This window comes from Crassostrea angulata, chromosome 1 (assembly GCF_025612915.1).
Source record: "Crassostrea angulata isolate pt1a10 chromosome 1, ASM2561291v2, whole genome shotgun sequence".
NCBI classification, from domain to species: domain Eukaryota; kingdom Metazoa; phylum Mollusca; class Bivalvia; order Ostreida; family Ostreidae; genus Magallana; species Magallana angulata.
The window spans coordinates 9384778-9408778 of NC_069111.1; the positions used below are offsets into that span (position 1 = coordinate 9384778).

Consider the following 24001-nt stretch of genomic DNA (forward strand, 5'->3'; position numbering starts at 1 on the left):
GAGGTGGAGGGAGAAAGTGCTTTGAATGTTTGCATGATGCAGCTTGTATTTATCATTGTCTACTGTTATTCATAAATAAGCTGTCTACCTTTTAACTTCACTGAGAGGGAGAGAGTGAGAGAATGGGGGGGGGGGGAGAGAGAGAGAGAAAGAGAGAGGGTGCTCTGAATGGTACAACTTGTATTTTTTCTTGTCTATTGTTATTCTTAAATAAGCAGCCTACTTTTTAACCTCACTGAAAGAGAGAATGAACCAGCTTTAGTATTCAGGGATTTTTTCAACCACTTAGATAATTTTCATAAGATTGTCATTGCTTTCAGCTCTTAACCCGTGTAGAAGCACTCCCCAGTGGAATTTCTGTGACCATAACTATGGAGGGTGTACTGTGGATGTTGAAGATAATCCCGTCTGCTTCTGTAGGACTGGATACTCCTCTGTACAGAAGGATAATTTCACTCTCTGCAATGGTGAGTGATTTTTGTGTAGACTTAATTAAATATGAGAAAATAATTCACCAAAAGCACCCTTGCAGATTTTAAAATCTGAAGTGCTTTATTTTTTCTAACAGTTTTACACTGTAAAAGTTGTTATTTAGACATGGGAGAAATTTACATTAGTTAAGTTGTAAGCTTAAAACAGCATAAAATACACCTGCACGAATGGTAAAATAATTAAAACTTGTGTGTAGTAAATAACGCATTCACATAGTTAATACCCATACTCTAGAAAACACATACCTTACCACCGGCATAAATAACGACTTCTACAGAAAATCAAATTATAACAATGGTATGGTGTTTGCAATTTATATTTTCTTGAATTAGTTTAATAAAAATTGGGGGATTGCTGAATTAAGTACTTGTTAAAATAAGGAATCAACAGTAACTCGAGAAAATACTGGTGTGAGTTATACTTACAGACCCTGAAACGTACTACTACACCAAAAAAGCGTGCGACTCTCGTGCGAGAAAGGTTTCGTGTAAACCGTTTAGCGTTTCGTGTGACTCGTGAAGCGTTTCGTGTAAACCGTTTAGTGTTTCGGGCAAAGCGTGCGAGAATCGTGTGAAACGTTCATCAGATTTCATTCAGAACTCTCTGACAATTTAATTGTTTCAAAATAGCGCTCATGTTAAACATTACTTTAAACTGTTTGTGATTGGCAAAACTCCTATAAAATATTCTCGTGAAAAAAATCTATAAGAAATGATATACGTATCTTTTAACAAAATTGAATGAATTTTTAACAAACAAAGAAAAGTACGCGTATTGAAAGAAGACTGGTTACTGAGACTATTCGGCTATGTACAACCAGTATACATAACCTCGGACATCGGGTAAGACCTGCACCTGGCTGAACCTGTCAATCAAACTCTGTGTATTCTTTTTCATTGGATGGTCACTCGTCTCTTTTTTTGTCAATAGCCAATAGAAATTTAATGACTTCAAGGTAGTCGGAATCAGTATTTGATGATGCACATAATTTCAATGATAGATTTTTTTTGTCCCCCGCCGCAACGCGGTGCGGGGACATAGAAATGCCGGGCGTCCGTCCGTGCGTCCGTGTGTCCGTCCGTCACACTTTTTTGTAAGCGCTCTCATGCCTACAAATTTTGACGGATTTTCATTAAATTTATACCAAATGTATATACCACTATTACCTTGGTCAAGTTCGAAAATCAGCATTGGTCGATACGTTTTGTTGGAGTTATGAGACTTTGACCGCAATAATGACTCTGTTTTATCCAAAAATTGACCTTGTAAGCACTCTCATGCCTACAAATTTTGACGGATTTTCATTAAATTTATACCAAATGTATATACCACTATTACCTTGGTCAAGTTCGAAAATCAGCATTGGTTGATACTTTTTGTTGGAGTTATGAGACTTTGACGCAATAATGACTCTGTTTTATCCAAAAATTGACCTTGTAAGCGCTCTCATGCCTACAAATTTTGACGGATTTTCATTAAATTTATACCAAATGTATATACCACTATTACCTTGGTCAAGTTCGAAAATCAGCATTGGTTGATACTTTTTGTTGGAGTTATGAGACTTTGACCGCAATAATGACTCTGTTTTATCCAAAAATTGACCTTGTAAGCACTCTCATGCCTACAAATTTTGACGGATTTTCACTAGATTTATACCAAATGTATATACCACTATTACCTTGGTCAAGTTCGAAAATCAGCATTGGTCGATACTTTTTGTTGGAGTTATGAGACTTTGACCGCAATAATGACTCTGTTTTATCCAAAAATTGACCTTGTAAGCACTCTCATGCCTACAAATTTTGACGGATTTTCACTAGATTTATACCAAATGTATATACCACTATTACCTTGGTCAAGTTCGAAAATCAGCATTGGTCAATACTTTTTGTTGGAGTTATGAGACTTTGACCGCAATAATGACTCTGTTTTATCCAAAAATTGACCTTGTAAGCGCTCTCATGCCTACAAATTTTGATGGATTTTCACTAGATTTATACCAAATGTATATACCACTATTACCTTGGTCAAGTTCGAAAATCAGCATTGGTCGATACTTTTTGTTGGAGTTATGAGACTTTGACCGCAATAATGACTCTGTTTTATCCAAAAATTGACCTTGTAAGCACTCTCATGCCTACAAATTTTGACGGATTTTCACTAGATTTATACCAAATGTTTATACCACTATTACCTTGGTCAAGTTCAAAAATCAGCATTGGTCGATACTTTTTGTTGGAGTTATGGTACTTTGACCGCAATAATGACTCTGTTTTATCCAAAAATTGACCTTGTAAGCGCTCTCATGCCTACAAATTTTGACAGATTTTAATTAAATTTATACCAAATGTTTATACAACTAATACTTTGGTCAAGTTCGAAAATCAGCATTGGTCGATGGACTCGATAGTAGTATACTGCTTGACCGGCGGGGGACCCAGGAATTCTATTCTTGTAAATTAACATTAATTTGAACAAAATTAAATGTAAACATAGAAAGGAAATATTCTGTTCATTTCTATGAAATGCGGGAAGTAAATTCTTCTGAAATCCGATTAAAATATTTCTACAAGTTATTGTTTTAATTATTTAAACATTGATAACGGAAAACAACAAGTAATTAACACACTGAATTTTTCCTAAAATGTACACATGCAATTAATTACTATGGGAATCTATATGCACTATACTAAATTCAAATAGATTATGATAGATATATTGTACGCCGTTATGCGGGGCGCCGGTTATGTAAACGAATATTGAGACAAAAATTTAAATCATTTTTTATTTTTTGTTCTATCCGAAAAAGTTATGACAACTTTCTTTATTGTTTAATCGATTGATTTTTTTTCTGTGATATTATGTACGGAACATTTATTTACGCGAATGATTCGACATAAGAAAAAAATTAATCGGTTGTTTTATAGCATTTTCTAACTAATGTGACTAATTTTATTTTACATAACTTTCAAAATCATTAATGTAAATAATTACAGGTTATACTGTTAGTATTTTTACATCGTATTCTCTGAAACCAATAAAAATATTAATGTGAGAAGAAGAAAAAAATCCCGCCGAATACTGAAAAACCGATTTCAGTTTGTAATCATACAGATTTTATTTTTGGTATTGAGTATTGTGTTACGGTAACTTTTTTCTTTTTAATTTTTATTATTTACGGCATTAATAAGAATCATGGATATTTCTTTTGAGCAATAAATATATTTATAGAAGTAATATTTTAGGCTAACTCTGTGAATCAATACCATTTTGCTTTAAATATAAGTATCAAATAAATTTAATTAATCAATTCAACACTTATGTACATATAATTATGTTTCTAATATCGGTATTTCTAATATTTTGTGTTTTCATAAAATTAATTCTTACTAACAGAGTCAAGGAAAAAATCCGAGAGGAACCGAATCGATCAGGATAAAAGCGTGTCCAAAGCGTGTGAAAAGAGAGCAAATCGTTTCGTGCGAGAATCGTTTCGTGTAAACCGTTCAGCGTTTCGTGTAAATCGTTTAGCGTTTCGGGCAAAGCGTGCAGCGTTTCGTGTAAACCGTTTAGCGTTTCGTGTGAACCGTTTAGCGAGCGTGTAGCGAGCGTGCAGCGAGCGTGTGGTGTAGTAGTACGTTTCAGGGTCTGTATCATGCATCATCAATCAAAGTTATTCCTTAGAAATTCAAGCGCATGATGTAAAATTGTTGCCAATTAATATATTTTTTAATATTGATTTTTATAACCTATACTTTTGTATTCAGACATCCAGGAGTGTTGGATGGGAGTATCCGGATGTTCACACGGATGTGAGAACACCTGGGGAGGATTTACCTGTACCTGCCCCCAAGGGTACACCTTGGACACCGACAGAAAGATCTGTAAAAGTAAGCAAATTGATGGCTCTTTCTTTGATGCAGTTATAGTACTAACTGTATACAGGATTATTTTCGCCCTGTGTAATTTTCACCCGTCTACACTTGCAAACAATTTTGCCCAGTCTTGAATTTGCCCAGACACAGTTGCGTTTGAAGAGAGATAAATTGACACATTGGAAATCGCCCAGTCTAAAATTCGATCACTAAAAGTGAGTGAAAAAAAGGCAAAATTTAAACGGGAGTGAATATTTCCCAACATACAGTAATTAGTAAGGTCTTTGTAAATTATCCATTGAATTAAGGTTCCTCACTACACCTTGAAATAGTTTCTCATATCAGCAGAAAATTTCTTGATTATAATAGATAGTATGATGGATTAGAAGTATATGTGTCAAAGAGGCGAACAAATGTGCAATTTTAGATTTTTAGATAAAAAAATGATATTTTCAAAAATTTCATTCAGTAAACAAAAAACAAAAGCCCCAGGCTGATTCGAACTCATGACCTGTGGTTCACAAGCCTGATACTTTAACCACTTAGCTATTACGACAAACATCTAAATTGATTGATACAAAGAGTTTAACAATTAAAACATTTAAATTGCCATCTTGTGACATAGTGTCTTAAAAAGTATAAGTCTTGGTGTAGTGAAGTACCTTAACTTATTTTATATAAAGTATCTTATTAAAAGACGTGTTTTTAAAGAGAGCTATTGCATTTAATATTTCTAATCTGAATAAGATTTAGAGAAATATAACAATGTACCAATTGTTCATCTTTTATACTTTGGTTCCATTTTGATTTGATAGGTTGTTCTGATTTGGGGCGATGGGGAGTGGACTGTGTGAACTCCTGTGAGTGTGGACCGGGTGCGTTGAAGTGTGACCCCGTGTCAGGGTGTGTGTGTAAGATGGGCTGGACTGGCCCCCAATGCACGCAACACGGCATCGACTGTAGCAGCACACCATGTGCCACGCACCAGAAATGTGTGCACGTCAACTTCACAAAGATGTGTATATGTGAAAATGGCTACCAAAGAGATTCCAACAATCAATGCCAAGGTACGTATAGTAGTATAACACTTTAAACCAGATGGATTTGCAAGCTTAATTTGAATAATGTACATATTACATATGACTGAGTTAAGAATCAGTAAGTAAATTCAAAATCTGCAAATACTTTTAAGTTAATCCATGGTATTTCAACATGATTAAACTTAGCTAATATATTCCCCATGTAAAGTTTGATCTTAGTTCTCTTAGATTTTTTTGGGACCATTTGGACATCTTTTTTCGCTTGAATAAATATATATAGTACACTGCCACTTAATTCTGTTTGTGCATTGTATAGTACAATATGTTTCTTGTTATAGACATTGACGAGTGTTCTACTGGCCAGAACCTCTGTACCCAGAGATGTGTGAACACACCTGGAGGCTACCAGTGTACCTGTCTGTCCGGATTCCAGCTCAGTGCAGACAACAAGACTTGTATAGGTATAAGCTGTACCCCATGGACCAAGCATGTAGAATAGACAATTCTTTGATTAAAACTTTCAGTTTAAATACACCTGTATTGATAAAGTTCAACATCTGTTTATTGGAATCAACATCCATAAATAATTACTCCCTCACAATGAAATTGTTGAAAAGATATATATGTTTGCACCTGAACAAAGTTAGGTCTTAACATGCATCACATTATATATATTTTTTACTACATTGTACATGCAGATAAGTTGTATAACTTGATTGTAGATGAGGATGAATGTGAATTACAAATATCTGACTGTCATCAAAAATGTCTCAACACTATCGGGGGATTCTACTGTGTTTGTTATAAGGGTTTCCATCTTAGTGGTTCCAACAAGTGCATTAAAGGTACATGCTCTCTCTCTCTCTCTCTCTCTCTCTCTCTCTCTCTCTCTCTCTCTCTCTCTCTCTCTCTCTGTTCCTGAAATTAAAAATATGAATAACTCTGCAGGTCAATACTTTACAAATAAACAGGATAAAAATGCTGCAATATCTTTCTTGATTGTAGATGAAGTGTCCAGCCAGTGTGTTGGGGTGGCAGACACCTGTCAGTATGGGTGTAGAGTGGAGGGAGCCCGAGCCTTCTGTTACTGTCCCCTGGGGTACACGCTCAACCCAGACCAGACAACTTGTACATGTATGTCTCTTTACAACCAGTACCCGATTATAGCATTAGTCCAGGGACAAGCGACTTTGATTTGTTATCAATGTAATTTTTTATATCCAGTAGTTTAAGATCAGGGGGATTATAACCTAGCTAACTTCCCCCTAAGGGTGAATTAAATATGTGTGTTTGCTGTAACAGTGTTTTACTGTACATGTGTTTTTCTGTAACCAATAGTTTAGTTCTCATGATTGCATTTGGAACAAGGCATTATGATATTAACTCTCTTTATATGTTGAATTTACAGACGTTAACTCAACTGTGAATGTACAGTTTGTGACTGAAATAGATTTTAAGTCTGAATACAACAACCCTTCTTCCCTTCAATATAAAAGTCTAAAGAAGGACATCCAAATTCAGGTAAGCAGTAATCGAATGCATTCTTTGACATGACCTGGTAGTTACATAGTATCTGTGACATGACCTGGTAGTTACATAGTATCTGTGACATGACCTGGTAGTTACATAGTATATCTGTATGTGAATTGAAAATTCTCTTCGAATTTGGATACATGTGTGTAACATTGATATATCTGTCTTTGTAGTTTGGAAACGTCTTCAACAGCATGAAAGATCTGTCATCTGTTCAGATTATAAAGATAAGGTCAGAATTAAAGAACTTTCTCCATGGTCTATTTGTTTCATTGATCAGTCGATAATCTTATGGGTGTGTATTTTCATTTGGTTATTATATTTTTCAGTGAAAACTGCACAATATTTGATGTTCAAGTGAAATTCAAGACAAATCTAACCAGTGAGTTGGATGCTAGCTTGACTACAGCAGTAGAGAGTGTTCGTCAATCAGGGATACAGTTTCAGGGCCAGAAGTATGCCATAACAGAGACCCCAGTCATATCTGTACCCTACGGTAAGACATCAAGTACATTACCAAACAGCCCAACCTGACACCAGAGCAGACCCCAACTAAAACTTAGCTTACCTCGGGGTTTACTCTGGGTCTGCTTTTTAAAAATTTGCATCGACTTGGGGTTTACTTTGGGTCCACTCAGGGTATGCTTTGGGTTTACTCCGGGTTTGCTTTCTGGATCCACTTTAAACACTTAAGTGTGAAGCAGACACATCTTTTATCTTACAATTTTACTGCCTGTAATTCCCATCCCTTCTATATTCCAAATACACAGTCATGTAGCGTCTGCATTCAGGGGTCTACTTCCGATCATGGTTTATTTTCTGGGTTTACGTTGGGGTTTACTTGGGGTTAATTCTGGGTCTGCTCTTAAGTTAACCCAGAGTAAACCGCAATAGTAAACCCAGGGTTTAGTTGGGGTCTTCTTTTTGTTAGGTTGGGTCTAATTGGTATGTACTATACAGTCTGGTGTACATTTACCTGTATTAGGGCACAATAGATCTATCCATTTATACATCAGATGAAGTTGCACTAAAACTACCATTTAATAGCCATGTAATATGTTTTATGATTTTTGTCTGGTTCCGTGTTTGCTATGCTATAGCACTGTTGCTTGCCCTGAATCGTTTGAGAACTCGGTGGATGCTGATCATACATGTCTACTGTTTCAGTACCTGCTCCATGTTTACTTTGCCTGGCCTCAGAGAAGTGCTACATCACAGTCAGTCAGAAGTACACTTGCAGGTAACCACATTGTTTCTGTATTATCTTGCAGTTGTCTTATACCTAAATACACTATGTGGGTGAAACTAATCTTGATTCTCAATCATTATCCAGATTAAAAATGCTAGAATTTTCTTTAATTTCTTGTTTAAATTTTCTAATATAAATTTTTTTCATCGCTTTCAGAACCCTTCAAGGTATGTACATATCATTCAATACAGGAGTAATAATAAACAAAATGCATCTTCACAAGCCAATGGTTTGAATACCAATCCATTCTCTACCAAGGATGGCTTGCTTGGCTTGCAGGGATGCATATGATTAACGGAAATTGTGATGGACTATTGAAATCATTAGATTATCGTTTAATCTTGATAAGATGGCTAGAATAGTGTGGTTTAATTGTTTTGTTCTTTTGATACAGTACGCACCACAAATGTAGTACCCCTGAAGATAACAATTCAGAGGAGCTATGAAGGATACATGGCTGATACAGTAGACATTAGATATGCCAGGCTGGAGGACTCAGCACTCAGAGCTGTGAGTAATGAACTTACAGAAAAATTGCTTCATGCTTTTCGTGCATGAAATATTTGAGATCAGAGATGGTGAATTAACAGAGACTCTCTGAATAATGTTCAATGTGGATTTTTGCAGTTGAGTGGACTACTGAACCTGACTGTAGTAGAAAAGATCCACCTTACTGCAATCATGTGAGTTCATCAAACCGTCAATGCATACTGACAGTATACAGGGTTATTTTCGCCCCGTGTTATTTTCGCCCTTCTACACCTGCAAACGGTTTCGCCCTGTCTTAAATTCACCCAGACACACTTTTGTACCATTAAAAGAGATAACTTGGAACTTTGGAATTTGCCCAGTCTTAAATTTGTCAGCTGACAACGAGGGTGAAAGGGGCGAAAATAAAACGGAGGCAAATATTTCCCTGTTTACAGTATAGGTCTCTATTTATGTCATCAATGCTTAGGTATAAAATTTCTGAATTATTGGGGTTTTGGTCTTTTTTGACAGTCCCATGTCAACAGGAACACAAATACAGGCCTCTATTTTCCTGACAACTTCAGGAAGCTCTGGTTTGTTGGACCAGATCGGTGGGAGACTGCATGAGATCATTGACAAACTTGGCTGTATAAGTCTGGAGAGTGGCTGTGTATCTCTTTTAAAGAGTTCACTTATCTTCAATGGAACACAAGAAGGTAGGTTATCACTCCCTATATTATAATGACCCAAATGATTCCAAGTCTATATACACATGTATTTATAAATATATGATAAGTTGTTAAATTAATGTGATCAAGATACAAGTGCAACATGGAAACAATACATGTATAGACAGTATTTTGAAATTTAAAATATGCATGTGTACATTGGTAAGTCAAACTTGGTTATCTTGAATTAGATGGGACTTTTTATTTAAAAACTTGGAGATATTCGAGTATTCGAGGATTAAAAACTTAAAAAAATAAGTGGTTGAGACTTACAAATCACTTTGGCATATCCATTGTATTCAAGATACATGTATCAGTGTTCGAGATATTGAAGTTCAACTGTATGTGTATTTACTAAATATATATTAATGCTTCATTACAAAACATTTGTACCGTCACAGTTCCAGTACCATGCTACACTTGTACACAAAATGAGAGGTGTAAGACTAATGCACAAGGACTATCAAATTGCATGTAAGTATATAAAATTAAGGTTCCAATCATGCATATATGTAAAATGTATTCAATCATTTCAAAATCTATTGCAGATTAATTCCATTTTCTTTTTCTCTTTGGTTCTTTTGAACCATGTTGACTGTTGTTAATCATTCATTCATTGCAGAGCCCTTACTTCTACTGTTCCACCTCCAACTACTGCACAAACCACAGGTACTAATATTAGTCATATCAGTAGGTTGACCCTATCACACCTGTCTCACTGTCTCCTGACTTTGACTGACTTTGCCACATACAAACTGCACAGTAATGAGTTATCTCACCCTGATTTACTCTGACTCTTGCAGTGATCCTCAGCACTTCCAGAACTGGTAGCACGGACACACAGATACTGGTTGGAGTGGGCGTGGCGGTCCCCATCGGGGTCCTGTTCTTTGTACTGACCATTGTCCTCTCTGTGCTACTCTGTAAGAAGAGGCACCAATGGAAAATCCAAAGGTATGTATGTACCAGTGAAGTATAACAGGATCAAAGATCTGTGACTTTCTGTTTTATGTAATGGTAAAGTATATAGAAAAAAGATATTTAGTGTGACATCCTGTTGCATGCAGCATACTCTCTTTTTTCTTTTAAAGGGAAATGTCTATGAACTCTACAGAGGGTCGACAAGGCATGAATAGGGTGAACCGAGATAGGGTAAGGATTAGAAGAACTATTTTTTTGATTGCAAATCTTGATAATTATGCAGCGGGCCGTATGTTTCATGGACAATTTTTTCAGTTGTCTAAGAACTGTAACTGTAGTTGGTACAGTTTAAATGGACTATGGCTTTGATATTTGTAGGTGGTGTTCAGACAGCCCATACTTCCTATTCAACCTCCATCTGCCCAGGTTTGTTCTTCCTGTATATCGTTTGCCAGTCTACATATGCATTTAGGGGCTCGTTATCCTCTTGCTTAATTTACTGTGGAAGGGATATACACTGTATAACATTGCAAACTGTGTGGGTTAGTGTTTAAGTGAATAAATAACAGACATTTTCTATGTTCAAGAAAAACTTGCTTAAAATTATATAAGGATAAATCAAGTCAGCAATGATTGCCTAAATGTAATGTAATCGACAGGGCATGCGTTATTAGTACTAGTGTTTGATTGGTTGCTTCTGATCTACAGGTAAGACCAACTGTTCGCAGTGGAGTACCACCCAGCTACCCAAGACTTTACCCAGTTCTAGACCACTTACAAGGTACAAATTATAACTATTCAGACAGTTGCTAATTAACAATGCAAAAACATGCAGGTAAAAAAAGTTACGATTTATTTTATGGACAGTGATCAATTTCAAAAGCAAACAAAATTTCTGCTGTATTTATAATAGAATGATTTATATAAAAAAAATATTTAATTAATTGCCAATGTATCTGTAATTTGTAAATTCTTAAAATTTCATTTGTGTCTTTCAGATGAGCATCGCTCAAGAATCTCTTCAAGAAATAAGGATGAGGTACAATTTTCATTTAAATGCATAAATTTTCCTCCAAATAATTTTCTGTCATTTCTCCTTAATACGGATGTTACCTTTTTATCATGATCATTTTTGTATTCATTTGTAAAAAAAATATCAACACTAATTCAGTTATGCCAGTTAAGTGGTGTCATTAATAACTTTGAAAAATCGCATACAACAACAAAATATTTGAGTAAAATCAAGAACTTTTTTAATAAAAAAATTGCCATCAGTGATGTCTAATGTATGTTGATTTTTTTTTTTCATTTAAAGAGACACTTCTTGATTGATGCATGTATTGATTCTTATAAGTGCTACAGAAAATCTTATAAATTGTAAACATTTTTTTTTAGTTCGCGCTTCAGCGCCCTCTGGTGGATCAGAGACCCAGCAATATATATCAGAACTAGGTAAGCTAACAACTAGATTCCATTTATGGCAGGAACCATTTAAGATTGAATTAATTCCTATATGGTGTATAATATGTTTATCTTAACATTCAGCTTCAACATATCTTTAAATTAATTTCAAAATGGTTACATTGTCATTTTTGCTAGCTACATGTACATGTACCAGGTATATGGACGCAAAAGCTTTAATTGGAACATGAGTTTCCCTTTTGGAGAATTTAATAGTTTGAACTCTACATAGGTAGCCCAATTTTCAATACCCCCTCCAATGTTTTCTTTACTTTACAGGCTAATGGTTATGAAATATAGTTTGCCAATTTCTAGTATCTGGAATTTGTTCAAACAGCCATGTCAGGACTCTTGTGCACTTTCATTAATGGCTGGCAGAGTTACCAGAGACTTGTACATTATTCAGGGAATTCAGTGAGAACTCTGTAAATATATTGATTGATGAATTTGTTTCTTGTTTTCAATGTTAGTCATGAATGTTATCTGGTATGTTGATATGATATATAAGTTATCTTTGTTACTACGATAAAACATATAGTTTTTGATAATTTTCAACTATTTATTTACATTTTGAAACTGTTTGCATTTTTTATATTTTTAAAATAATTGTTATTTTTGATAACTTATTGTATATATATATTTTGCAACAAAACTGTTGATATTTATACTCATAGTTATGTCTACAAATAATTTATTTCTTGATATACAGATGAGATGTATATGGAAATACATTGTTGATTTTCTTCTATTTCTGTACAGATTATTAAGAAGTTAACATCATTACATGAATCAATCTTTCATTTTGTTTATATTTCATGAATAAAGTTATTGAAATGAAATAATTTGAACTTTTCTTTTACTTGGTGGGAATGAGGAGAAGAAATATAAGTGTTGACCATCATGTGCATTGGACTACTGTCTCTAACCAGAGGGGAAAAAAAATTAAAACTTAAATATAATAAAATAGACATTTTTGTCAAAATACAGTAAAACAGCGAATACGCTTATTATGAATCGACGCTTGTAGCATACAGTAAAACTCGTTAAGTAGGAACATGGATAGCGAATTTTCGGACACAGCAAATCCCTGGTAAAAATCTTAACAAATGTTTGCAAAATTTTACAGTTATAACGAATTCAGATATAACAAATTTACGGATATAACAAACTGATTTTGAGTCTGGTAGAGATGAAATATAACGAAATTTAACACTATCGAATTTCTTTACAGTTTAAAAAAGTTAGCACAACCAATTAATAAAACAGTTTGAACGAATTTATTTTCATATAATTTTTTCAATTCACAATTCGATTATTAAAGGTATCAATGTAATGAATTTTTATTTGAGGCCTAAATGAGCAAAATTTATAGTTTGGTGAAAGAAAACATGTATATAGTGAATTCGCTATAGGTATTATTTCGAATTTGTTATTTGTATATAAGGAATTACCGATATAACAAAGTATTTCCATTGGACTTCGCTATAACGGAGCTTTACTGTAGTAATTCTCATTGCCAGCGACCTTATTACATGCTGTAAACTTGACCAATATAACAAATTATGCTATAAGGAAGCAAAATCGCCTGTCCCTGGTACTTTGTTATAAGACTGTATACAGAAGCATCATAAACTCAACATCTGACTGTCTTGTCAACAGCATTGTTTCGATGATCTGACATAAATGATCACATTAAAATGTGGCTGTATTTTGATTAGCTAACTTTTGAATTACTACTGTATTCTGACATGACAAATGATACTCATTTTTTTTCCAGGTCATTGCATATTCATGTATATTTCATTCCTTAAACCTCTCTAAACCCATCAGGTTTTACCTACTTTTGCTTAGAATACATTACATCAAAATATAGTCCTCAGATCTGACATAGATATTTTGACTGATAATTAACAGAAAATAAGAGCAACAAATACAGGTGCCTCCAATAAAAAAAAAACTAAGAGGTCATTTCACCAATACATGAATATTGCAATTTTTTTTTCATTTTTTTGCTTTTCATTTGACTCGAACTTCAATTTTGGTGCATCGTGCTAAGCTCAAGCAAATTGACACCTAACATTTGCCTAAAAATTATTCCTCAAGTTCAAGGTCAAATTGATTATAAATATACATATATTATTAACATTTTTTATGCTTGGGGTATATAGTGTCAAAATAGCATCTAAAATTTCATTCATTGTAATTCATTGTAATTCATTGCATTCAGTTGGTCATTTAATCCAGTGGTGATATCCTTTATCATGCTGCATGATTTCACACGTTTGTACAGTTGTACATTTTTATTTAGTAACTCTGTATATTTATCAATCTTATACTAAGTAAAAACAAATATTTTATTCATCCAGTTAAAGTAAATTTCATAAAAAAGTTGAAATAAAGTATTTATTTCCTTCAAAAACCCAATATGGACAAGTTCATGAGTATATCGGTGTAAACAAATTCTACAATGCACAAGATGTTTAACAAGGAAACTACTTACAATTTCTGCACTCCATAACACATGTATTTATAATCACAAGTACAATTAATGTACATGTATTCATTTCTCACTAGTTACATGAAGCAATTTATCAAGGCAGGTTACATATATATATATATATATATATCATTTGTTAAGTCATTTATTTGACAGACACTAAAAGCTAAATAAAAGAGCATGTCCTAGGTAACCTTTAGTAAATGACTATAATTTTTAAAAAAAGCATCAAATGACCCAGAGATAAATAACAAATGATAAAAAATATCAAAATAACTAAATGGTGTATGTTGTTAAAAAAAACATTTTAGAAATGCAGGTCCTATATTTTGTTGAACACAGCTAAAGTCATAAAGTCCTCGTAACTCATATTGACTCTGCCTGAACTTGTTGGGTCCCGGGATTTAAAGGCGTCCGTCAGTGACTTCAACATAACGCACGATTGGATGAAGTTGTCCAAAGTCAGACTCTGTCGACCCATGATGTCAAACTTAGCCACGACCGTCTGAGCGAATTGTGGGGTAAGATTGTACCCCATCTGTCTGTAAGCTGGAAAGTACAAGTGCACTGCTCAATATACATGTGTCTACAGAAACGATTTTATAATTATATTACCACAAAAACTACTTTAGACTTTAATATAACATTTTCTGAAATTTTTTAAGAGCCTCAGGTTAGAAAATACCAATTGTTCAATAAAATGAATGTTGTTGGATCTTATAAAGAACCATCTTCAAATGAGCATTCAATTTTCAATGTTAATTAAATTGAAAGAAAAGAAAAATCCTAATTTATCACGTAAATAAATTTACTTGCCATTACAAAGCTCATTGAAATCGATTTGACCGGATCTATTTTGATCAAACTGTTCAAACACGCCTTTCCACTGCTGAATATAGTTCCAAAGAGCCTGAAACTCGTTCAATTCTATTGTCCCACTCATGTCTTTGTCAAACATTCCTGGAAAAAAGTATCTTAATAAAAATACAACTTGCTATCCTACTTACTAAAATCAATATGAGCTGCAATTCTCATGTTGAATTTTTTGTTTAGGAAAATGTTATTTTCTACTAAAATGACAGAAATATTATGGTTTTTAAACATCTTTTAGCCATATTTTTGTGTAAAAGGCCGTTAAGAAGCCATAATTGGAGCAAAATTGAATTAATGTACAGTAGTCCTGTACAAAAATTGATTTGCTATATATTCCTTAGAAGAGAAATCTTCCCTCTGACAAAAAGTTATGATTTTTTCAAACCTTATTTATCATAAAAGTTTAAGTTATATGCAGACTTATCATACTATCAGCTTTTTCTAGCAAAGTAAAATTCTAAAAAATACAGCTCATATTGCTTTAATTCTTTGTTAATCAAAATGAAATTATATTCTATATAACAATATAGTTAAGGTAAGGTTTGTGGCTTGCATTTCTATTTCAATCCAAAGTTATTTACCATTATTTTCTTTACTATAATGAAGTCTTTCTTTTAAAATCTAAATGAATTTACCACTACAAAAGGTCAAAGTTCATAAATTTCAAACTGTCATATTGATGCAGCATATACAATTTCATGAAAATACTGTGTAATCATTAGAATTCATGGTGGCACAATTTTTCGTGGTATTCGTTGGTATCCCTCCCCCACGAATTTAAATCCACAACGAAAACAATTTTAAAAAGAGTTGTCTTTGTTACTGAAACAGTAACCCACACATCCACGAAATTCAATCCCCACGAATGAGCAAAAAAGTCACAATCCTTGAAAATTGTCCCCCACAAATTTAAATGATTCCACAGTATGTAAATTTTATATGTGACTGGTATGAGAATTATTAATGCTTAAATGTTACAAAATAATGTCACTAATTATATTGTGATTCATTTTTATAAAATTCTAATGAACTATTTAAAAAACAGAATAATATGCAACAAAAGTCAAATCTAAACTCCTTTCATTAAAAAAAAAATATGAGAATTTTATAAGGAATAAGGAATCATTCTTTGAGTATTATGAGGTGATAATTTTGGTCGGAGCGTGATCAAATCCAATAAAGCCCGAAGGGCTTTATGATAGATTTGATCACGCCCCGACCGAAATTATCACCTCATAATATTCAAAGAATGATTCCTTATTACTTATATTTATATAATTTTAGGCCTTTGTACGATTAAATATTTAAATATATAAATAAACAAACCCCGCTGGCGCCTCGATTTGGCGTCATTTGTATTATGAGTTATATAGTACAAAATCGATACGTAGTGTTATCACAGACAAAGACACTGGATAATGTAAATATTACCTGGTAAACCTTTCCAAACCCACCAATTTCAGGAAAAACTTATGTTAGCTAGTATATATGTTATCTTATGTTTCTAAAACACTATATAAAACTATCAGTGGACTTTGTATTTGTGGAAATTGATAAAATTCTTGTATCTTGATACTTTTCCACAGTAAAGTACAAAACCTTTGAAATAAAAACCCTAAAGTCAATTATAATGTCATATAAATCTTGACACATATCTGAAATAAAGGGTACATGTAGGGTTTACATCAAAATGGAAATCTAAGTTATCTCCCTGTAACCACTAATCTCACCTTAAACATTGCATATTAATTACTGGTACCCATTCAAAAGATTCAAAATAATTGAATGTACATGTATAGAAAAAGGCTTTACAAAAACTATATTCCCTCATCAGATCAGTATAGAGAAAAAAATGAGGCAATGTTACTCACCTATCATAAGCCTACAGGTCTCTGGGTTGAAGTGGGACCAGTTAGCATTGACTAGTGCCTGCTGTAGCTCTATAGCTGTAATTCTTCCACTCTTGTCAGCATCCACAGACATGAACCACTGCTGGACCTGGGGATCAATAGGAGGCTGAGCAACAAAGCCTACAAATGATACAAACATATCAGTCTACAATTGATACAGACATCATTCTACAAATGATACAGATATATCATCCTATAAATGATACAGACATATCATCCTACAAATGATACAGACATATCATCCTACAAATGATACAGATATATCATCCTATAAATGATACAGACATATTATCCTACAAATGATACAGATTTATCATCCTATAAATGATACAGACATAACATTCTACAAATGGTACAGACATATCATCCTATAAATGATACAGACATATTATCCTACAAATGATACAGATTTATCATCCTATAAATGATACAGACATAACATTCTACAAATGATACAGACATATCAACCTCGAAATGATAAAGATATATCATCCTATTAATGATACACACATCATCATACAAATGATACAGATATATCATCCTGCCAATGATAGACATATCATCCTAGAAATGATACCAATATATCTGCCTACAAACAATACAGATATATTTGCCTACAAAAGATACAGCATCGTCCGATACCTAGGGTGATCACGTCTTTCGAGTAAAAGACGCGATCACCCGTGGGTATCCGACGATGAAGATACAGCAATATCAGCCTACAAAAGATACCGATATATTCACCCTACAAATGATACAGATATATATCCTAGCTTACAAACAATATATAAGCCTACAAACTATACATATATATCAGTCCTTCTAATACCATACAAAAGACTTTGTGATAAACAGGAGAGAAATGATTAAAAATGATTAACAATAACCTGCAAACAGACAGTATTTCCTTACTCTTTGGTAACAAAATGTATATTCGAGACTTCTAACCTATCCAGTAACGAAAATCTTATGAAGCAAATAAAATAAATCAGTTTACTAATGATATATTATCAGAAGTCTTTACCCCCGCCACCGAATCCTCCTAGGGGTGGAGGTTGTCCCCCAAACCCTGGTCCTGGCAGTCCTCCTCCAAAACCTGGCTGTTGTGGAGCCCCATAATAACCTCCCCCCTGAGGAGGTGGTGCACCATATCCCCCTGGAGGGCCCTAAAATGCAATGGATTAGTATTAAAACAAAAATTACTTAGTTTCGAATGTTAAAGTCACCTAAGTGCAAGTACATTTCAACAGATTTGGGCTAATCGCCCAAATGGGTTATACCGGTAATAGCCTGTTTGAGATATGGATTGCAGTATATAAATTTATAGAGTATTTTTTGCTACATACCGGCAAAAATATATATTAAATAGTATATACATCAACTTTTGATAAGCAAGTTTCTGTGTAAGCATTCAGTTTATGAGGTAAATCTCCTAAAACCTCTGGCACTGATGGCAGGAGGATCAACAGTCCAGTTACAAAAAAACATAAAATTACTAAAAATTGTTACTTTCATGTCTTTTAATACGATTTTACAATTTTTTTTAGCAAATTAAACAATTTTTTTTGGGGGGGGGATTTCACTGTCATAGTGTACTGTACAACAGTCTCTTTCTTTCAGACCAGGCACCACCGTACCAAAATTTTCAAATCACTCAACTCATTCCTCAACTCAAATCCTTTAAAGAAACATAGGTAATCATAGATTACTAAGCTCACCGAGACGGAGCATCACCCTTATGAGACATCACCTTCATAAGACCACCTTTATCATTTTATATGAAAATCATACTTTATGATCTTGGATATTCATGGATTCTGTTTTGACAAAATATCATATATCATCTGATAAATTTTTTTATGATAATCATATGTTCATATGTTAATCAATACAAAGATATAAAATTAAATATTGCATCATGTCATATTTCTAATATAATATATATCATATAATAAATAAAATACCGTAATAAACAATAATGAGATTTGATATTGTAACGTATGATATGACATTGTATTGTGTTATACCTTATTGTATTTGATCACATAATACAATATCATAAAATATAATACAATATAGTATCATATTACAATATCATATTACATAATACATCATAACACTGAAACATGATATTATATTGTATAATATAGAATGATATTGTATTGAATGACACTGAAACATATTTGATACATTATATGATATTATATCATATAATACAATATAATTTGATTCCAACATTGTATCTTATCAAATGATACAATATTATGTGATATGGTAAAATATTATAAAATACATTATTATATTATACATATTGCATCATATGACACAATAAAATATATTACAATATCATATAATACAATTTCATGTGATATGATCATATATCATATAAACCAATATCATATCATACAATATCGTATGATACAATATTATATAATATTACAATATCATATAATACAATTTCATGTGATATAATTCTATATTACTGAAACCAATATCATAATATACAATATTGTATGATACAATATTATAGAATATACAATATTGTATCATAGGATACAATATAATATTTTGCAATATCTTATGTAATTGTATCATGTGTTAAAATAATAAATTAAAAATACAATATAATATTATACAATATTGTATCATAATATACAATATTATACATAACAATATTATGATACATAATCATATCATAAAATATCAAAAAAATTGATACAATATCATATCGTATCGTATAACTTTTTATAATATAACATATGATATCATATTGTATCATATCAAACAATATTGTTTCATATCATACAACATTTATCATAGGAATCATGTTATATCATTTATCAACAAAACATCTATCTATCGAGCTGGTTTGAGTGAGGTAGGAGATTTCTTTAGCATCCTTGATAATGGAGATCAGGCTCTGCTTCTGAAGCAACCTCTGCATTTAATTTATAATAAAGTTAAATCAACTATGCAAGCTATCATCTATAAAACATGTGACCTGTTCCAAAAAACTAAACCTCATCCAGCATCCAAAACCTATGGCTAAGATTCAGCATTCAAGCCCATCAGTTGCATTTGTATCATAAGACGCATCATCCATGCAATTTTGGTGAAGTTTAGACCAGTAATAACTAAGATATCATCATCAGAGGGCACTAGCAATTAAAACCTTAACTTCCTCCAGCATCCGCAACCTATGGCTCAGATTCAGCATCTATGCCGGTCAGGTGCATCTGTATCATAAGACACACCATCCATTCAAGTTTGGTGCAGTTAGGACCAGTAATAACTAAGATTTATTTTTTAGCATCCTTGATAATGGAGATCAAGCTCTGCATCTGAAGCTATCTCTGTTCATTCATATTACAGTTAAATCAACTATGCAAGTTTGAAATAGTACTATCATCTATTAAACATGTGACCTGTTCCTAAAAACTTAACTTTATCCAGCATCCGAAACCAGACTATGCATTCAAGCCTGTCAAGTGCATCAGTATCATAAGACACACCATCCATGGAAGTCTGGAGAAGTAAGGACAAGTAATAACTAAGTTATCATCATCAGAGGGCACCTGTTTCAAAAACTTTCTCTAACCAGCTCTTAAAACCTTAACCTCCTCCAGCATCCGAAACCTATTGCTCAGATTCAGCATTCAAGCTTGTCAGGTGCATCAGTATCATAAGACGCACCATCCATACAAGTTTGGTGAAGTTAGGACCAGTAGTAACTAAGATATAATCATCAGAGGGCACCTGCAACAAAAACTTAACCAGCTCTAAAAACCTTAACCTCTTCCAGCATCCGAAACCTATTGCTCAGATTCAGCATTCAAGCTTGTCAGGTGCATCAGTATCATAAGACGCACCATCCATACAAGTTTGGTGAAGTTAGGACCAGTAGTAACTAAGATTAATCATCAGAGGGCACCTGCAACAAAAACTTTAACCAGCTCTAAAAACCTTAACCTCCTCCAGCATCCGAAACCTATTGCTCAGATTCAGCATTCAAGCTTGTCAGGTGCATCAGTATCATAAGACGCATCATCCATACAAGTTTGGTGAAGTTAGGACCAGTAGTAACTTAGATATTGCTATCAATGGGTACCCGCAACAAAAACTTTAACCTGCTCCAAAAACCTTAACCTCCTCCAGCATCCGAAACCTATAGCTCAGATTCAGCACTCAAGCCTGTCTGGTGCATCAGTATCATAAGGCACACCATCCATGCAAGTTTGGTGAAGTACAGACCAGCAGTAACTAAGATACTGCTATCAAAGGGCACCTGCAACAAAAACTTTAACCTGGTCCAACAACCTTAACCACCTCCAGCATCTGAAATTTAGGACCCAGATTCAGCATCCAAGTCTTTCAAGTCCATAGGTAGGTCCAGATGCATCATCCATGCAAGTTTGGTGAAGATAGGACGAGTAATAGCTTAGATACAGGACCTGCAACAAAAACTTTAACCAGGTCTGGACGCCGACGCCGACGCCACCGCCGACGCCGACGCCGAGGGTATAGCATAAGCTCTCCTTGACTTCGTCTCGGTGAGCTAAAAATGCATAAATTTGAGGTCAAACCTCAGATTTGAGGCTGAGTATTGACTTGAGGAAAGTTGGTGACGGCGGGGCCAGATTTCTGGATATTGAATGTTTAACTGGACAGGTTTTCACTTTGATGTTAATAAAAAAGTTTCTGGATAAAATGGAAGAAGCGTGGTTTTTTAACTTTTTGATGGTCTAAAATTTACATCATAATATCCGTGCCATCGGAAATGCGGAACATGGTGGAGAATCTGCGTAATAGGGCTATTATAACCAATTTTAGTGAAGCTCACTGGTAGGATTTTGCCTGTTCCTCATTTATTTCCAACAAATTGATAGAATTCCGACTTCTGTGATCACCTTATCAGGTCCAGTACAATCACTAGATTTAGCTACGTAACTTCATTTACCTACATAGTCTTATTTACCTACCTGAAGTAGGTTTATTAAGTTACTCAATCATATTTTTGTCTTAAGTGGGCATCTATACTAAAAGTCACAATAATTTTCAATTTTGAACTGATCTGAAAACAATTCATGAAAAAATCATTCTTAAAAATGTTGCTCTTTCTGCACAAATGCAGTCAAAGTTCTAAAAGTTTTTGGGCTATGTATAGCTTTTTATGTGTTATCAAACATCTACTCCTTAAATGGAATAACAAAGAAGAAATGTTTTGGTAAACATGATGATTGATTGGTAATAATTCAGCACAATGTGAAGTAATCATACTTATCAATGCCTCATTGCACACACGGTGTCATACAGTTAATCAAACAATAGAAATGCATGTTATCCTTAAAACTGCTCAAAAGCAGCAATGTTTTAACAATTTTTGCTCCGAGTTCCTTTTTTAAAACTACACAGTATAAATATAGGTTGAAAGTTCCTTGCAACTTTTTGTTTTACATAAAATGCAAAATTGTATAAAGGTAGCTAAATAAACCTACTTCAGGTAGGTAAATAAAGCTATGTAGGTAAACAAGCTACATAGCTAAATCTATAGCTGCAGGTCTGTAGCTCCCGGTCTGAAAAAATTCGGATGGACAACCTGGGAGCTTCAGTGCCCTCAATAGTAAAAAAATGCAATTTACGGCGCACAAAAAAAATCACGTTATGGATTATTAACTCCATTTTCACACAAATTCTGTAAAAATAATTATTACAGTACCATTAAATTTTTCAGGCAATTTACAACTGATATCGTCACTTTACTTGCTTCAGACTTTTTCTTCAACATGATAACCGACCTCCAAAAATGAAGTATATTTATTTCATGTCGAGATTGAGAGTCGCCATTTTTAAATGTAAACAAACCAATTCAATTTACAGGGCTGGTGATGGTGTTTAAAAGAATATCAGAGGCAAGTAAAGTGACGATATCTGTAGTAAAATGTCATAGGAAATTTTTGGGATCATTTGTACAACTTGTGTTTGTAAATGATATTAATCAGTCCAAAGCTAGCGCATAATTGTGTGCGACGTAAAATGCAGTTTTTACAATGGGAGGCATTGTAGCTTCCAGGTCATCCATCCGAATTTTGTTTAGACCGGGGGCTACAGACCTGCAGCTTCTAAATCTAGTGATTGTACTGGACCTACTTATTCTAAAAAAAAGGCAGTTATGATTGATATTTATGATAAACATGTTATTATATTTCAAATTTATATCTCACTTACTTTGTAAGAAATACCAATAAATTAAGACTGTCAAAATATGGGCACACAAAAACATACATATACTGATATAGGGGTTACACAAACTTCCTACTTCAGTACGACAGACAAAAGTAGCAACAAATTGTAAGATATATGGCTCGATATATTCAATTGCCTAACTCTTCTTCGATTGATAGACTCTACTGGTTTTACTGACGATCTAAGGTCAACATTTTAGTACATACTTTCTAAAAAAAAAAAACTCTCCAATTGTCGAAATTTAATTAGAGTACGCACCTGTCCGTACGGGTAAGCCATCTTGAAGAGTATTGTCAATTCGCTACCTGCCCATTTCGGCACGAATCAAATTAAATATCGTTAGATTCTGTCACGCCTATCGACAAAACTTTATTCTAACCATTTAATTAAGAACGTTCTTAAAGTTTGGGTAATATTCTAAGATTACTAAATTAATCATTGATAAAGTTAGTTTCATTTAATTCAATAAGGTTCTAATTACCGGTAACACCGGTTGATCGGTTCAGAATTCGGTAAAAGGGGAAAACATTTTGGACAAAATGATTTACAAATAAGCCCGCAATATTTGTTAAATTCCTATTTCTTACATTGAAAAATATCAATTCTCTAATTTTGCTTTTAATTATACAGTATCCTAGGAAATCATGGATAAAAACCATTTCCTTCTTAAATATGATAAAACCCGGCCTTAAGTTTAGCTGCCTA

At 33.6% G+C, this 24001-nt stretch overlaps 2 protein-coding genes across 3 annotated transcripts in view; one reads left to right on the plus strand and one right to left on the minus strand.

Annotated features, from left to right (window-relative positions):
- The window catches only part of LOC128165962 (uncharacterized), a 46056-nt gene extending 32079 nt beyond the window's left edge, over positions 1 to 13977 (plus strand). For both annotated transcript variants that reach the window (XM_052830894.1, XM_052830898.1), the window contains 23 exons: positions 321 to 467; positions 4263 to 4385; positions 5186 to 5437; positions 5749 to 5871; positions 6133 to 6255; positions 6416 to 6544; positions 6819 to 6931; positions 7117 to 7175; positions 7273 to 7439; positions 8111 to 8183; positions 8349 to 8359; positions 8587 to 8702; positions 8820 to 8875; positions 9195 to 9379; positions 9793 to 9865; positions 10014 to 10060; positions 10195 to 10345; positions 10483 to 10543; positions 10691 to 10738; positions 11021 to 11093; positions 11311 to 11351; positions 11708 to 11764; positions 12053 to 13977. In XM_052830894.1, coding sequence (XP_052686854.1) covers positions 321 to 467; positions 4263 to 4385; positions 5186 to 5437; positions 5749 to 5871; positions 6133 to 6255; positions 6416 to 6544; positions 6819 to 6931; positions 7117 to 7175; positions 7273 to 7439; positions 8111 to 8183; positions 8349 to 8359; positions 8587 to 8702; positions 8820 to 8875; positions 9195 to 9379; positions 9793 to 9865; positions 10014 to 10060; positions 10195 to 10345; positions 10483 to 10543; positions 10691 to 10738; positions 11021 to 11093; positions 11311 to 11351; positions 11708 to 11764 — 2228 coding nt within the window. In that variant the 3' untranslated portion in view covers positions 12053 to 13977. The remainder of the gene's footprint in view (positions 1 to 320; positions 468 to 4262; positions 4386 to 5185; positions 5438 to 5748; positions 5872 to 6132; positions 6256 to 6415; positions 6545 to 6818; positions 6932 to 7116; positions 7176 to 7272; positions 7440 to 8110; positions 8184 to 8348; positions 8360 to 8586; positions 8703 to 8819; positions 8876 to 9194; positions 9380 to 9792; positions 9866 to 10013; positions 10061 to 10194; positions 10346 to 10482; positions 10544 to 10690; positions 10739 to 11020; positions 11094 to 11310; positions 11352 to 11707; positions 11765 to 12052) is intronic.
- Positions 13978 to 14158: 181 nt separating this feature from the next.
- Positions 14159 to 23730, minus strand: LOC128165996 (peflin-like). Its single transcript, XM_052830919.1, has 5 exons — positions 23555 to 23730; positions 18078 to 18219; positions 17015 to 17173; positions 15087 to 15230; positions 14159 to 14819 (listed from the first exon to the last, which is right to left on the minus strand). Exons 1-5 carry the CDS (start codon positions 23573 to 23575, stop codon positions 14593 to 14595), a joined length of 693 nt encoding a protein of 230 aa, XP_052686879.1. The 5' UTR covers positions 23576 to 23730; the 3' UTR covers positions 14159 to 14592.
- Positions 23731 to 24001: the final 271 nt, after the last annotated feature.

Bases quoted from the DNA above. Each gene is read 5' to 3' on its own strand.
- LOC128165996 (XM_052830919.1), bottom strand. From the start codon at position 23,575: ATGGCTTACCCGTACGGACAG. The intron at 17,174-18,077 runs GTAAAGACTTCT...TATCATTTGTAG, and splicing joins AGGAGGATTCGGTGGCGGGG to GCTTTGTTGCTCAGCCTCCT. The intron at 14,820-15,086 runs GCAAGTAAATTT...TGTACTTTCCAG, and splicing joins TTTCAATGAGCTTTGTAATG to CTTACAGACAGATGGGGTAC.